The 17603-nt window shown below is 42.5% G+C and overlaps 1 protein-coding gene across 1 annotated transcript in view; it reads left to right on the top strand.

Annotated features, from left to right (window-relative positions):
- Positions 1–17603, top strand: part of tnmd (tenomodulin) — an 83068-nt gene that overhangs the window by 35854 nt on the left and 29611 nt on the right. Inside the window, exon 3 of the mRNA XM_046295827.1 lies at positions 2180–2320. Coding sequence (XP_046151783.1) covers positions 2180–2320 — 141 coding nt within the window. The remainder of the gene's footprint in view (positions 1–2179; positions 2321–17603) is intronic.

Genomic DNA, 17603 nt, shown 5'->3' with positions numbered 1-17603 from the left:
TTTGCTCTGACATGCACTGTCAACTGTGACCCTTATATAGACAGGTGTGTCTTTCCAAATCATGTCCAATCAATTGAATTTACCACAGTTGGACTCCAATCAAGTTGTAGAAACATTTCAAGGATGATCAATGGAAACAGGATGCACCTGAGCTAAATTTTGAGTCTCATAGCAAAGGGTATGAATACCTATGTAAATAAGGTATTTATGTTTTTTATTTGTAATACATTTTCTAAGATGTATAAAGACCTGTTTTTGCTTTGTCATTATGGAGTATTTCGTGTAGATTGATGAGAAAAAAACATTTATTTAATCCGTTTTAGAATAAGGCTGTAACGTAACTAATATGGAAAAGTTCAAAGGGTCTGAAAACTTTCCAGCCACAAACCCAAGGATCCACAGAAGCCATCCATTCCCATTTTCTAAACAAAAACGATAGCAACATTATACACCAATTTAAAACATTGAGCAAGTCAATTCAAACAGTTCATTCATGATATACATTGCAATCCATTTAAACATGATGTGATGAGGAGAATCTCACCACTGGAGTTTAATCAAATTGATCACTGCCTACAGAAAATATGATAAACTGTTTTAGTATAAATCAATAAGTCCTTTCCACCTTTATGCTAATATCGAAGAAAAGGCTTAAATGGAACTTTAATCCACCACAAGGGCTCCCAGACTGTTTAATGGCTCTACATTTCACATAACTGCTCGGCTGACACGCGAATATCAGGTCCATCTTCATTTGGCTACGTCTTAAGATTTTAAAGTTCAGGTTCCTTTCTGAGCCAAGGCCATTGAGACCCATGTTAATGGCTATTTATATTCCAGAGCCATACTTGCTGTGATTTTCTGTTAAGAATTATATCCCATTCAATCATTATTGCTACCCTATTGATGAGCTTGATGGTAATATGTGGTGCAGGTCATTTAAATGTCATAAGGAGTGTGTGGTAGTGAGTAGGTGAGCAACGTGTCACTAAACCAACCGAGGAGAATCATGCATGGACATTATAGTCATACACACTAGAAAGAAACTACATTTGTCACAGGGCTTGGGTTATTTCTGTGTTAGATCCCTTAACAATCAGTGGCCCGACGCATTGATTGGGAAAATGAATCTTGATGGATTTCATTGGCCGCCTACCTGTATCCATTAATCAACACTCTCATTGGTACAGTATGGGGCACTTTGATTCATCACCCCAACAGATGAAGATGAACTCAGCAATATATTTCTCATCATAACACCACACTCCACATACATATTAATAGCGTAGTTTTCATCTCGTAGACATGAATCATTTTTGTAGACAGGGAATTTTAACAGCCGCCCCGGCGTGCCCAAGAACAATACATAATCAAGTGCTTTAAGGTACGGCCAAGAAAAACAAACAACTATCCGAGCCACATTTTCGAAGTGGCATTTATTCGACATAAAAACTCGAAGGGTACTTACGCAGCCTCTATGGATGTACAAATGTGCTTGCAGTTTGTCAATATAAATGTATGAACAATGACTTAGTATTATCTCTATTATTATCTCTGATCTTTGTTTTTGAATACTTTCGCACTTTACAAATGTCAGCATGCAAGATGCCACTGGGGTGGTGTATTGGTTGCATGGGTCAAATGTGGACATGATGCTTTGAAGAATATGACATAGCTAAATCAATGTGATTGCATCAAGTGGACTGTATATGAAGCCTATTGGAAGGCCATATATTAAGGATTAAGATCACTTAATTTGTCAATTATACACAAGGTACAAACAAAATTGGACTTCTGATTTATCCAAACCCCTCTGAAAGACACACATACTGGTTGGAGCGGGGAGCTGCCACACTGGGTGCCCATGGAGAAGTTGTTGGGGGGCTTAGGTGCCTTGTCCAAGAGTCAATGAGATCTAGGATTTGATACCAGCAACCCTCCGGTCACCAGCTCATTTCCCGCAAGACCCAGGATTTGACCTAGCAACCCTCCGATTGCTGTCACACCTCTCTAACCACTAGGATACCTGCCACACCTAGCGCTATTGGCAGTATAGTAAGCTTATTGAAAGACTATTGGTTTAGAGCTACTGAGTTGAGTCGCCCTATCCTCATGTACTATTGGTTAAATGACCTGTCAGTCAGGCTGAAGACGTTTCTGATTGCTCCTGTGTCTCCAGGTGTATGACCAACATTACAAGGCCATGCTGGACGGTATGGAGACAGACAGTATCATGGAGATTGACCCCGCCCACCGCATTGAGATCTTCAGGATGGGGAACGGCAGTGATGAGGTGCTCGAGGTCCACGACTTCAAACACGTAAGTGTTGTCAAAATTCACATTAGGTACAGTATACCTTCTGCATACTTCATATACTGTCATTTTCTTTTCTTTATTATAGTTTTTGTGCAGAATGATTGTGTTTGTGTTCAAGCCCTTTCCAAATTGCTGTTAGATTGTGTAAAAGCATTTCTGTTCTCTGAAATCATATCATCTTCTTCGACAATACGGTGCACTCTCTCCTGTGTACGGTGCACTCTCTCCTCTCTCCTGTGTTTCTCTCTCTCTCTCTCTCTCACGAAAAAAGCTGATATCCAATGTGTCATCTAATAACAAGAGGTTTCAATTCCCTCTCATATGCAACCCCTTATCCACCACACACACACACACACACACACACACACACACACACACACACACACACACACACACACACACACACACACACACACACACACACACACACACACACACACACATACACACACACACACACACACACACACGTAACTGCCAAAATAAAGGAAACACCAACATAATGTCTCTTACTAGGTTGTTTGGCCCCCACGAGCCAGATCAGCTTCAATGCACCTTGGCATAGATTCTACAAGTGTCTGGAAATCTATTGTAGGGATGCGACACCATTTTTTCACAAGAAATTCCATAATTTGGTGTTTTGTTGATGGTAGTGGAAGACGCTGTCTCAGGTACTGCTGCAGAATCTCCCATAAATTAATTTGGGTTATGATCTGGTGACAGACTGCCATGGCATATGGTTTACATAGTTTTCATGCTCATCAAACTATTCATGAACCACTTGTGCCCTGTGGAGGGCGGCATTGTCATCCTATGAGGGCATAGCACAGGTAGCCAAAATAATGGCCTGCCCAGCATTTTTATACATGACCCTAAGCATGATGGGACGTTAATTGACTCAGAAACCACCCCTGTGTGGAAGCACCTGCTTTCAATATACTTTGTATCTCTCATTTACTTGTGTTTCCATTATTTTGTCAGTTACCTGTACATTTACAAACACACATGCACACACAGACACACACACAACCATACCTGAATATCATGTATACAAAACAAAAACAATTTTAAGTGAGAAGTAGGCATAGGTCTGAAGCTGAAAAGTAAGCTCCACCAAGGTTTCCCAGTGCACAGCTTTGACCTACTACAATAGCTATGTTGGTATATTATACTTCCAACAACATGTATACTGGTTGCTTAGGATTCAAACTTTCTCAAACAGCCTAATTCCCACTCTAAGAGGAGGTGCTTCCACAATAATATGATTTGTACAGCATACAAGGTAAAGTATTGGATTCTTCACACACCACACTAATCCCATTCCACTAGCGTTTCAAGCTTCTTTTTTATTATGTGAAAGCAAGCTTTGCTTTTATACTTACACGATTGTCGTGCTTGATTGAGAGAGGTGTTTTATCTTCTAGTAATGTGGTGCCTGCCTGTATTTCCTTTAACCTTTTTATTTAGCAATACATGTCATTGAGAAGTAAATATTCTACTACTCAAAGTCTCTATGAGCAGAGGAGGTCTTGAAGAACAGATGAGTAATAGAATCAGGTAGGGTAGCACTGGGCTTGAATTTTAAAAAACTGCATAAAAGTGAAACTGACAAGGAGAAACGTTTGCAGCATAGTTTTGTCTGATTTTGTCCATTTCATGTCAAACGGATCAAACATCATTTCTGACTGGACCACAGATAAAGTTGCCATGCTGTCTTAATAGTATAGGCAAATGTTTTTGTCACTCGCAATGCTCATTATCAGCCACTCACCACTGGTCTGTTTGCATATTAGTTGGCTGTCTAGGCCTAATTGGTGAGACTGACACATACTAGCCTACTACCAACATATATCTACTCTCTGTGTTTAACTTACTTGTAAAGGCTCAGCTAGGTCATTGAGTGTTCTTCAATAAGATGATTCTGGACTGTAACAAATAAATCAGATAGACCTACTAGGCCAAGGGTGTCAAACTCATTCCATGGAGGGCCTGGCGTTTTTTTTTTTTTTTTCAGATCTAGACAACCAGATGAGAGTTCTTTACTAATTAGTGACCTTAATTCATGAACAAGTAGAAGGGAGGAGCGAAAACCTGCAGATACTCGGCCATCCGTGAAATGAGTTTGGCACGTGTATCAGGCCCACATATAGACCTATCCAGCTAGCTGGCTAGGTAGTAGTAGCCTATGCTTCAGACTTGCTAATTATTTAAACTGAACTATATAAGGCAAATCTAACAAATCTGAAAATACAATTTAAAAAATATGGATAAATATCGTCCGAATTTTCATGTTTGGTGATGATTCATAGTTTTATGAGTCTTCGTTGGAGATTATCTCAGAGATAAGAAGGGAGAGAGTGAAAGTCTGACAGATCCTCTCAGAGCACGCTTTAAGCTCAAGCACATAGAAATATAACAGGTGAACAGATTGGACTTGGTGCTTCAATGGGAATGTTGGCTAGAAAAATGAGAAACATACAGAAAATGTTTCATTGTCCTTGCAAAAGTCTAAATTATACATTTAATGCTGCCCTGGAACAGGAGGAAGAAAGGAATCTGTGTATGATCTTATTCAATAGGAATGCAGTTCTAGTCATTCCACATCTACACTACTACTACATTTCACATACTTTTTTGCAGGCTTCCAGGCATTTACTCATTCATCAACATGAAAACTGTGTGGCATTCGTGGATCTACTGGTCGGAAAGCATCACAACCTCTCCCTTAACTACTGTCACATAGCTAGAAATTAAGTGGGGCAAACTGATGAATTTCTGCGCCAGCAGAGGGCCAGTGCTGCTGCTCCCCCTGACATCATAGTCATTAACCTCGGTGGAACAGACTTGGGACACACAAAGGGAACAGCCCTAGTAAGTCAGATGCGTGTTGATTTGGCAGTAGTCATCCAAATGTTCCCCGGAACAACGGTGGTCTACTATGACATCTTGCAGCAGAGGAGTTGGATGTTCCAGTGGGGGGGGGGGCATCAACAAGCGCATAGAGACGGCCCGGCATCATGTCAACCAGACGGTGTTTACATTTCTCCGTGACAGGCGCATGCCCACAATCCACCACCCTGCCATCAAGCAGTGTGTCCCTGGGCAGTACCATAGAGAAAGTATGCATCTCACGGATGAGGGCAATCACCTCTTCCTTGAGAGTCTGAGAGCTGGCCTCTCCTCTGTTCTTTTTTTAATTTTCGTTTTTGAACCCCATTTTTCCCCCATATTTCATGGTATCCAATTGGTAGTTACAGTCTTGTCCCATCGCTGCAACTCCCGTACGGACTCGGAAGAGGCGAAGGTCGAGAGCCGTGTGTCCTCCGAAACACAACCCAACCGAGCCGCACTGCTTCTTGACACAATACCCGCTTAACCCGGAAGCCAGCCGCACCAACATGTTGGAGGAAACCCCATACACCTGGCGACCGTGTCAGCGTACATTGCGCATGGCCCGCCACAGGAGTCAATAGAGTGCGATGGGAAAAGGATATCCCTGACAGCCAAACCCTCACGACGCTGGGCCAATTGTGCACCTCCCCATGGGTCTCCCGGTCGCGGCCGGCTGCAACAGAGCCTAGACTCAGAAGCAGAATCTCTATTGGCACAGCTAGCACTGCTGCGCCACTCGGGAGGCCTCTCTCCTCTGTTCTAGCAAGACACATGCAGTAGTACACACCACCACAGTTACTGCCCCTTGCCTGCCACTCCACAAACCCAAAGGCGCTTTTAGAAGACACCTAATACATTCAAATCAGTGGGAGGGAGGAGGGAGGGAGGGAGGGAGGGAGGGAGGGAGGGAGGGAGGGAGGGAGGGAGGGAGGGAGGAGGAGGGAGGGGGGGCAGTCAAAACAATTAACGAAAGAATGGTGAAATGGCAGAGTCGCAATCTTCTGATCCACAGGCGGTAACTCTAACCACTACACTATAAAACCTGTAACATTGACAGACCATTTAAATTGACAGTTTATTTATCTTGCTTGGTAAAAAGACAATTGTCTAAAACAGTTGATTTGTTGAAAACCCGAAACGCCTGACTACTTTTTACACGTGGATGGCGACTTCAGATTTTTTGTGAAAACACAGAAAAGTAACTGTGTTGATCAGTCAGCACAAATTTGGATTACAATAATGAAATAAAGGAAAGAGAGTATGCCGGAGCTGGAAACAATGCTACACATGTGGAAACGGTGATGCTGTCAGTCAAGTCTGGTAAGTTGTCTGATGCTAGCATGCACAACTGAGGTTCTGTGGATTTGGGGTTCAACCATTTACTATATGCGGTTCATAACTAGCTTCCTGTTTCTTAACAAAACATTTTTCTCGGCTATGGTTTGTTTGTGGTCTTGGTTGCTCTTAGTCGAGGAAATGTAAGTATGCAATCCCTTTACTTAGTACTTAGTTGAAGCACCTTTGGCAGCACTCACAAACTTCTACAGATGCACAATCGAGAGCATCCTGGCGGGCTGTATCACCGCCTGGTACGGCAACTGCTCCGCCCTCAACCGTAAGGCTCTCCAGAGGGTAGTGAGATCTGCACAACGCATCACCGGGGGCAAACTACCTGCCCTCCAGGACACCTACACCACCCGATGTTCTAGGAAGGCCATAAAGATTATCAAGGACATCTACCACCCGAGCCACTGCCTGTTCACCCCGCTATCATCCGGAAGGCGAGGTCAGTACAGGTGCATCAAAGCTGGGACCGAGAGAAACAGCTTCTATCTCAAGGCCATCAGACTGTTAAACAGCCACCACTAACATTGAGTGGCTGCTGCCAACACACTGTCATTGACACTGACCCAACTCCAGCCACTTTAATAATGGGAATTGATGGGAAATTATGTAAATATATCACCAGCCACTTTAAACAATGCTACCTTATATAATGTTACTTACCCTACATTATTCATCTCATATGCATACGTATATACTGTACTCTATATCATCGACTGCATCCTTATGTAATACATGTATCACTAGCCACTTTAACTATGCCACTTTGTTAACTTTGTCTACATACTCATCTCATATGTATATACTGTACTCGATACCATCTACTGTATGCTGCTCTGTACCATCACTCATTCATATATCCTTATGTACATATTCTTTATCCCCTTACACTGTGTATAAGACAGTAGTTTTGGAATTGTTAGTTAGATTACTTGTTGGTTATCACTGCATTGTTGGAACTAGAAGCACAAGCATTTCGCTACACTCGCATTAACATCTGCTAACCATGTGTATGTGACAAATAACATTTGATTTGATTTGATTTGAATTACAGCCTCGAGTCTTCTTGGGTATGACACTACAAGCTTGGCACACCAGTATTTGGGGAGTTTCTCCCATTCTTCTCTGCAGATCCTCTCAAACTCGGTCAGGCTGGATGGGGAGCGTCGATGTACAGCTATTTTCAGGTCACTCCAGAGATGTTCGATCGTGTTCAAGTCCGGACTCTGGCTGGGCCACTCAATGACATTCAGAGACTTGTCCCAAAGCCACTACTGCGTTGTCTTGGCGTGGGCTTAGGGTAGTTGTCCTGTTGAAAAGTTTACCTTCGCCCCAATCTGAGGTCTGGAGCAGGTTTTCATCAAGGATCTCTCTGTACTTTGCCCTGTTCATCTTTCCCTCTATCCTGACTAGTATCCCTGCTGCTGAAAAACATCCCCACATCATGACGCTGCCACCACCATGCTTCACCGTAGGGATGGTATTTTCAGCTGATGAGCGGTGTCTGGTTTCCTCCAGACTTGATACTTGGCATTCAAGTCAAATAGTTCAATCTTGGTTTCATCAGACCAGAGAATCGTGTTTCTCATGGTCTGAGAGCCCTTTAGGAGCCTTTTGGCAAACTCCAAGCGGACTGTCATGTGCCTTTTACTGAGGAGTGGCTTCCGTCTCACCGCTCTACCATAAAGGCCTGATTAGTGGAGTTCTGCAGAGATGGTCATCCTTCTGGAAGGTTCTCCAATCTCCACAGAGGAACTCTGGAGCTCTGTCAGAGTGACCATCGGGTTCTTGGTCACCTCCCTGACCGAGGCCCTTCTCCCCCGATTGCTCCGTTTGCCGGGTGGCCAGCTCTAGGAAGAGTCTTGGTGGTTCTGAACTTCTTCCATTTAAGAATGCAGGCGGCCACTGTGTTCTTGCGAACCTTCAATGCTGCAGACAGTCCTGTCTCTGAGCTCTACGGACAATTCCTTCGACCTCATGGCTTGGTTTTTTCTCTGACATAAATTGTTAGCTGTGGGACCTTATGTAGACAGCCTTTCCAAATCATCTCCAATTATTTGAATTTACCACAAGTGGACTTCATTCAAGTAGTAGAAACACCTCAAAACATGCACGAGCTCAATTTCGAGTCTCATAGCAAACGGTCTGAATACATATGTAAATAAGGTATTTATGTTTTTTATTTGTAATACATTTGCACAAAAAATAAACTGTTTTTCACTTTGTCATTATGGGGTATTGTGTGTAGATTTATGAGGATTTTTTTTAATCAATCCATTTTAGAATATGGCTCTAACGTAACAAAATGGGGAAAAAGTAAAGGGGTCGGAATACTTTCCAAATGCACTGTTTGTAATTCTCAGTAACAGCCAGGCGGCTCATGACGAGAGGCGGGGAGTGTGTTGTTAACCTCCAATCAAGTTGATTTTAACATTGAGCTCCATATTACAGCATCGTGCTAGTCGGCGTGACTAAAACAAAATCTCTAATAACAAGAGGTCTCAGTTCACTCACACTCAAACACACACGCGGCCACACACACACACACACACACACACACACACACACACACACACATGCACACAAACACACATTGCTAGTTTCTCCTGCAGCCCATCCAATCTGAATGATCCACTTCTGTCAGTGAAGCGAATCCACCGAGGAGATGTGTTTGGCCAGGCATGGCCACGGGAGACTACATTATGAAACAAGTGAGCGAACAGAATAATCCTCATTGTGATTACAATTGAATAGAAGAGTGGAGGAAAACACAAACCTTATTATAAGTTATACTAACTGTAAGTTGAGGGGGATGGGTTTGGAATGTATTTTTATAAAGAAAGGATGTTTCAAGTCTTTACTAATTAAAAAGCCCCCTTTAAAACAATCTCTGTTAAGCCCAAGGGCTGTGTATGAGGAATTGAAATGGGCAGATAATGCCGCTTAAGGCCAGAGGCGAAATCCCTTTTCTATTGTTTCAGGCTAATACAGGGAACATGCTGCAGGAAGAACCTAGGGAACTGGCTTTCAAGTATATTCAACAGTCTATTATATGAGAATCATTATGGTCACACAGTGCAACCACCTGCCACCAGCCACCACCACCACATCTACTGTATTTTTATGAAGCTCTTCTCAACAAAAAATAATGTAGTCATTTCATGAATAATTTGACGCGAACAGTGGTTCATATTTTGTGTAATATTCTATCTGGAACTACAGTAACGCTTTGAATCAATGATATTACACAATCACTAACCTTCAAACAATTTTGAAATACACAAGAATTTAAGAATACATTTCCAATATTGATGTAGAATTTACTTGGGGGCGAGAGAATAGACTAGAGTAGGCCTACCTCAATGCCAGTTTCCCAGAACCTTGAGCTTGACATCAATACAAAACTTGTGTTCTACAACTGTACTAAATCTAGACTAAGACTAATCTAATGATCCCGTTTCATTTGAACCAAAATACAAGTCTGCCAGTCTACCTGGTTAAATAAAGGTGAATTAAAAATAGCAATCAAGATGCTATGCTATGCTGTAATAATATGCTTTACACTTGACAAATCATTTATATTTTCGTTGAACTACATCCTGTTTCTCAGGTACTCCAATATCCCAAAATGACCTTGTTTATTGTTTACGGCCAGCGACATGAATCCTGGATTGTGTCAATTCGGGAATAAACAGAAGAAATTGGACTGAAAGAGGAAGGAACTACTTGGACTTGTCCAATAAGAAACCCCAATTTAGTTTTTCCGTTTTCTGCTGTATTCCCTAATGAACACGACCCAGAGCTAATTATAGACGCAATGATAGTCGCATTGGTTGACGCTCAGTGTTAAATTCAAATCTCCCTACCCATCATATTTTAGCCAATATGACACCAATCAAATCAACTTGATTGGAGATACAGAACACACTCCCCGCCTCTTGTCATGAGCCGTCCATCCGCTACTGAGAAGCACAAACCAAGGCTACTGTCTATAGCTAGCTATATGGTGGTATTCAAGCTGAGGTTAATCAATAAATGCAAACAGATATTTCGATTATCTAGGTAGCTAACGTTACCTTGTAGTAGCTAGCTAATGAACAGGCAAATAAAGACAGCTAGACAATGAAAGGGGTTTTGTTTTGATTAGCTAGGTAGCTAATGAAAAGTTCAACCAGTCACATGAGAGCTTACGTTGGCTAGGTAACTAACCAACAAGCGAGGAAAGCTAGCTAGCTATATTGGGCACTAAGGATTTTCATACAAGGCTGATGTTATTATATGTAAACTTCTGATCTAGACACGTGTAATCGGAGCACAAACAAATATGCATAAATAAGCTAGCAAAAGTCATTGGCTTCTATGAGAGCCAGTTAGCTAGCTAGGTAACATTAGCTAAGGTGTATGGCTGGTTCATGTGCCACAATGTATTAAACTTTATTACACAAAACATAGATGGTTAACGTTGTTTAAAACCACCATTGCACAGACTAAGCTACAGTTAGACAAGGTAGCCAGATTTCAGACAGGACAAACACTGCAGTTAGCTACGATGCATTTCCTCGACTAACAACCAAGACCACACAAACCATAGCCGAGAAAACAAATTAACCACTAGTTATGAACCGCATATAGTAAATGGTTGTACCCCAAACGCATGAAAACAGAACCTCAGTTGTGCATGCTAGAATCAAGCTACCAGACTCGACTGACAGCATCGCTGTTTCAAAGATGCAGAATGAATTCCAGCTCTCTCTCCTTCTGTCTTGTCATTCTTATCATCTAAATTTGTGCTGACTGATCAACACCATGTCAAGTTACTTTTCAATGTGTTCACAGAAAATCTGAAGTCGCCATGCACAACTGAAAAGTAGTCAGGGGGGTTGCAAACATTGCACCAGGGTAAAAAAAAAAAAAAAACATCTGAATAATTGCTTGCACAACATGCTGTGTGCCAGCCTGTTCTCATAGGCTAGACATAACATAGTAAATGTAAATATGGAACACTGAAATTAGTATGTTATGTTTGGTATGGTTACCTAATACAGAAAGTTACTTAATAAGGCAAAAACGAGAGTGGTTGGTTGGGGTGAAAGGATGGGCATAAAACATTAATGTCTAGTAACCCAAAGTTTGACTGTTCCAATCTCATCATGAATCATTTTAGCTAATTACCAGCTTTGGAACTACTAACTACTTTTTAGCTACTTTGCAACTACTTAGCATGTCAGCTAACCCTTCCCCTAACCGTAACGTTAACCCTTTAACATAACTCCTAACCTTAACCGTAACCCCTAGCCTATATATCTTTAGCCACCTAGCTAGCATTAGCGTAAGCCACCTAGCCAAGGTTATCCACAACAAATTGGAATTCATAACATATCATACATATTTGAAATTCGTGACATATTGTACAAATTGCAATTTGTAACATATCATGTGAAATGGATGATGGACACCCACAACTGAATACGTACAATACGAACATATCATACTAAATGCAGTGTTTCAGATTCTGTACAGAATAATACAAAATTGTATGAGATCAGGATGCAGCAGCATGCAGTCAAAATAAAACATAATTTTAAGAGATCAAATTTCAGCAGCGTGCACTCAAAAGAAATGGAAATGCTTGCAAACTTGATTAACTACGTGATTAAATGACACACACACTTATGTTAATGTCTTAGGTGGCTCTTAAAAAAGCCTTTGGGTTCATGGAGAGGCAGGCAAGTGGCAGGTGGTGTGTAATACTGCATGCATCTTGCTTGAACGGAGGAGTGACCAGGGAAGCGTATCCACAAAGCGTCTCAAAAAAAGTCCTAGGAATCCTGTTAAAACCAGTTTTAAGACAAAATAAACTCCAGACTCAGAGTATGGCTGCGTTTCAAACTCATAAAAGACACCCTCGTCCACTTACCCTCGCCTTATGCCCTTGGGGGAATCCCCGCGGCGGCATTTGTCGTCGGCCCAAATTATTAGCCAAGCAAGGGAAGTTTGCAACGTAAGCCCCTCAGCCCTTGCTTTTAATGTAGTTCGCGATTGTACAATTATGTTCACTTCAGGGCCTGAAATGCCCCATAATTCAATTTGCGATGATTGTACATCCGCTAAGAAAAGTCTGTCAAAACTTAAAACGTTAATTACGGCTACACAACATCTGGTGAAATTAGAGGGCCCGCAATTCAAATAAATAATCGTAATATTTAACATTTATGAACATACAAGTGTCTTATATCGGTTAAAAGCTTAAATCCTTGTTAATCTAACTGCTTTGTCCGATTTACAATAGGCTTTACAGAGAAAGCTTACCATTCGATTGTTTGAGGACGGTGCCCCACATCAACATATTTTTCAACCAGCACAGGCTTCATAAAATTGAGGTTAAATAATTATTAATCACTTACTTTTTGAGAATATTGCTCTGTTTGCAATCCCAAGGGTCCCAGCTACAACATGGTCGTTTTGTTAGTTAAAATCCTTCTTTATATCCCAAAAGGTCTGTTTAGTTGGCGCCATCGATTTCAGTAATCCACTCGTTCAACATGTAGACAAAGGAATTCAAAAAGTTACCACTAAACTTTGTTAAAACAAGTCAAACTACATTTCCATATAATCCTCAGGTACCCTAAAATGTAAATAAACTATAATATTTCATACGGAAAGAAGTATGTTCAATAGAAAAGTAAAATTAGCCTGTGCGCGTTTACTTCCTCGCGCACCCACAGACTGATTCCCAACAGTGACTCCCGGTGCCAAAACTCAAAATTCTTCCTCATTTCGGAAGGAACAAGCCTGAAACTCTGAAAAAAGACTGTTGACATCTACTGGAAGCCATAGGAATTGCAATCTGGGAGCTGGAATTACATAAGACCCATAGCTTTCCATTGAAAGAGCATGGGATCTAAAAGATAAAATAAAAAATAATTCTGGTTTGTTTTTCTTCAGATTTTCGGGCTACCATATCAATTGTGTTATAGTCTCATACATTATTTTTACCGTTTATACAAACTTCAAAGTGTTTTCTATCCAATGATACCAATTATATGCATATCCTGGCTTCTGGGCCTGAGTAACAGGCAGTTTACTTTGGGCACGTCAGTCAGGACTGAATAAAGGACCCGAGCCTGAAGAAGTTGTGTAACGTCCATATGGAGTCAACATACAAGTGTAACTAAAAACGAATGTAAATAAGTTTCAATTCTGCTACTAATGCACAAACATGTCTCCTAAAAGTAATTATGTTTTTGTTTGGTTAGCTTTTGAAAATAGTAAAACATTTTCCTTCCTCAGAAGTAGCTAGGCAAGTGCGGTCCATTTAAAATGAATTCCTTCCTCCCTCGCCCCTTGCCCTGCAAGTGTAAACTCGTCAGACGTCATGAAACATAATCAGAAGTGTCCACTTAATTTGAGGACTGAGGGGAGAGGGTGTGTCTGTTAAGTGTTTGGAATGCAGCCTAGGTTTTAGGATGATGTTAAAAAACTGCCAATAAACGTTGAGCCAGTTGTAAACACAACTCAGAATAGTTTATCTCAGCTGGTAATCACGACAGTTTGAGGTACTGCAAAAGAAAAATAGTGATGACACTCATTGACTTGTTGCAAATTACGGGGAATAACCAATCACAATGAGGCATCGCCAGCTGTGCAATTTATAGCACAACTACGGTGAATGTGACTGTACATCAAATGTTGTACTAACATTTGTACTATGTTGTACAAATGTTGCCTAATATGTTGCCATGAATAACCTTTTTTTCCGATATTCCGATATTTTGAATAAAGTGATAGTAATTTTGCACAGAATCATGAAATATAATGATTTACATTATCATTATATCCACACCCTCATCACTCCCGTTAAACAACTCTAAAAACGCTTTGGCACATTAGCCATTTGCCGATAATGTTTGAAAAGTCTGTAATTTGCTCACATATATGCATTACCAATTTAGGCATATTTTTAACAATTTGATATTCTGCTTGATATACCATTTAAAAAAAGATGTGATTTATTATTAGCCTAGTGGTTAAAAGTATAGGCATATATCATGTGAGCGCTGAGCCATCTCTATGCACTTGTTGATGTCCTCCTCCCACAAGAACATCCAACTCCTCCACTGTGTAATGTCAGAGTAGACCACCGTTGTCCCAGTGAACATTCGTATGACTACCTCCAAATCAGCTCGTATCTGATACACCAGGGCTGTCCCATTTATTCGTCCCAAGTCGTTTCCACCGAGATGAATGACTATACTATATTCACGGTCAAACCTCGCCTTGGCGAGAGAGAATATTTCAGAACCATTCCATTGAGAACAGATCATCCATATTTCACACTCCTGTAGTCATCTAGCCAGCTGCATTGTTTAATCGCATGGTAAATATTTGCTTCAGTTTTTGTTTCCTTGCTCTCACCAATTTGCTTTGAGCAATGATCAGTAGGATTATGAGCTGGGGTCTTCTCAATAAATAAACCAATAAAACCCACAACATTGTGAGGGTTCACAAGGAGAGCACGTGTTAAACTGTATTATAATGTTGATAATAATGTTGCATAATCATGTAATGAACACAGTGGGAGACAGAGCTGGTTTCAAGCGCAGGGCGCATTATGTGTTTATTGTAAAGGACCACAGGAGGAGGCAGGTAGCTGGGTCCAGGGGCAGGCAGAAGGTCATACACGGAGGGTCCAAAAAGGCAACAGTACAGCCTGGGGAAAGTCTAGTAAAGTCGTCCGGGAGATCAGGCAATAGGTTGATAAGAGGAAATCTTATAGGCTAAGGTACAGACAGAGAATAGGCAAAAGGCATTCTTAGTGAGGCAGGCAAAAACACAGGAGGATTAAATTAAGGGAAAACAGAGCTCCGAATAGAAGTGTATCATAAAAAAACAATACCCCACAATGATGGGGTGCAAAGAACTGAACTAAATAGTGTGTGATAATGACATACAGGTGTGTGAACAAGTGATCAGAATTCTGGTGATTGGGATCTGGAGTGTGAGTTGCATTCAGGGGATCTATGTGTTTGAGAGTGTGAGTTGGAAGCAGACGTTACAGTAACCCCCCTTCCCCTCCCACGGGCGGCTTTTGAGGGCCTAAGTAGCTGAGCAGGGGGCCTCCCCCAGGGACATGGAGCTGGGTAGTCAGGACGGTTACAGTGGACAGCCAGGATCATGGCTGGGTCGAGGATGTCCTGGGCGGGTCATTCTTTGGGTCCGTACCATTCCTAATCCACCAGGTAGTGAATGCGGCCACCCAGGCGCTTGGAGTCAAGGAGGGGGTGCGCCAAGGTGCGCCACTGGAGGATGGAGAGGGCTGTACCTCACAGGCTTGAGAAGGGACACATGGAAGGATGAGAAGATATGGGAATGGCAGGGAGACGGTAGGTGACAGAATTGATGCGGTGTGTTATTTTGAAGAGACCAATGAACCGGGGACTGAACTTCTGCAGGGGTCACAAAGCCGAATATCCTGGGTAGAGAGCCACACACGTTGCCCAGGGTGGAAGAGTGGAGTAGGTCTGCAACACCGGTCAGCGAACCATTTTTGAGAGAGGGAAACTTTAAGTGGGTGCCCATGTGGGGTCTCCCAAACCTGCTCCTTCTGCTGAAACCACTCATCGACGGCAGGCACAGTTCCCGGGCACTGTCTCCCAAGGGAACACGGGGGGTTGGTATCAGAGGACACACTGGAAAGGAGTGAGATGGAGTGAAGAATGCACCAGGGGGTTCTGTGCGTATTCGGCCCAGGCTAGATAGCGACTTCACTCGGATGGTATCTGGAGGATAGGCTGATGGAGACCCCCAGTCGGTGGAGACGAACTGTGCTCCCCAACCCGAAATGATGTCTTAAAATTAAACACCTATTGGAACATGCACTCGGCCATTTCCATGGCATTAGGTAGATGCGGAAGGGTGATGAGTCTGCATCTTGGAGAACCGGTCCACTACCACTAAAATAATAGTCTAGCAGATTAGTGAAGAAATCCATGGCGATGTGGGACCGTGGTCTGTGTGGTGTAGGAAAGGCTTGAGCTTACCGGTAGGTAGTTGGCAAGGGCTCTCTGCCCAAGCACAGACAGGACAGGAAATAATGTAATCTTGGACATCTGCTGTTACTTATGACCATCAGAACTTGCGTGTCAGTAGCTTCGTGGTCTGGGTGTTCCCGGGATGGCCAGAACTCAGAGAGGTATGGCACCATTGCATTAGTTGGGGTCTGATGGACGCCGGAACGTAGGTCTTGCTTGCAGGGGTGTCGGGAGGTGCTGGGTCATGTTGTAGGGCCTCTTGGACGGCTGATTGGATATCCCACTGTATGGGTCCTGCGACACAAGACAGTGGCAGGATGGGCTCAGGAGGAGAGGAAGGGGAGTCAAATAGATGGGATAAGGAATAAGCCACATTTTTCTTGCCAGGCAGATAGGTGACAGTGAAGTTGAAACTGGTGATTAAGATTGCCCAGCGAGCATGTCTGGGGTTGAGACTCTTAGCACGTCTTAAGTACTCCAAATTGCGGTGGTCGGTAAGGACAAGGAATGGGTGATGAGTTCCCTCTTAATTAACCAGTGGCGCCATTCTTCGATAGTCAGCTTAATGGCGAGGAGCTCTCGGTTCTTGACATCATAGTTCCTCTCAGCGGGTGACAGTTTCTTGGAAAAGAATCCACATGGGTGTAATTTGGGAGGTGGCCCTACCCGCTGAGAGTGAACCGCTCCTACGCCGACCTCGGCTGCATCAACCTCCAGAAAAAAGGGAAGGGTAGGATTTGGCTGCCTAAGGATGGGTGCAGAGGTGAAGAGGAGTTTAAAGGTCTCAAATGCAGTAAGGGCAGTGTCGGTCCATTGGATGGTACTGGTTTTTTGACTGGTGAGAGCTGAGAGAGGAGTGGTTGTGCTGCTGCAGTTTCGGATGAACCTTGCGGTAGTAGTTGGAAATCCTAGGAAACGTTGTAGTTCCTTTACAGTGGTAGGTTTGGGCCAGTTAAGCATGGTCGTGACTTTGCCTTATCCATATTAACCCCTCCTGGTGTCAACACAAAACCTAGGAA

This window comes from Oncorhynchus gorbuscha, linkage group LG13 (genome assembly GCF_021184085.1).
Source record: "Oncorhynchus gorbuscha isolate QuinsamMale2020 ecotype Even-year linkage group LG13, OgorEven_v1.0, whole genome shotgun sequence".
NCBI lineage: Eukaryota > Metazoa > Chordata > Actinopteri > Salmoniformes > Salmonidae > Oncorhynchus > Oncorhynchus gorbuscha.
Note: the sequence above shows the minus strand (reverse complement) of the source record. Positions and strands in the feature narration are given on the sequence as shown.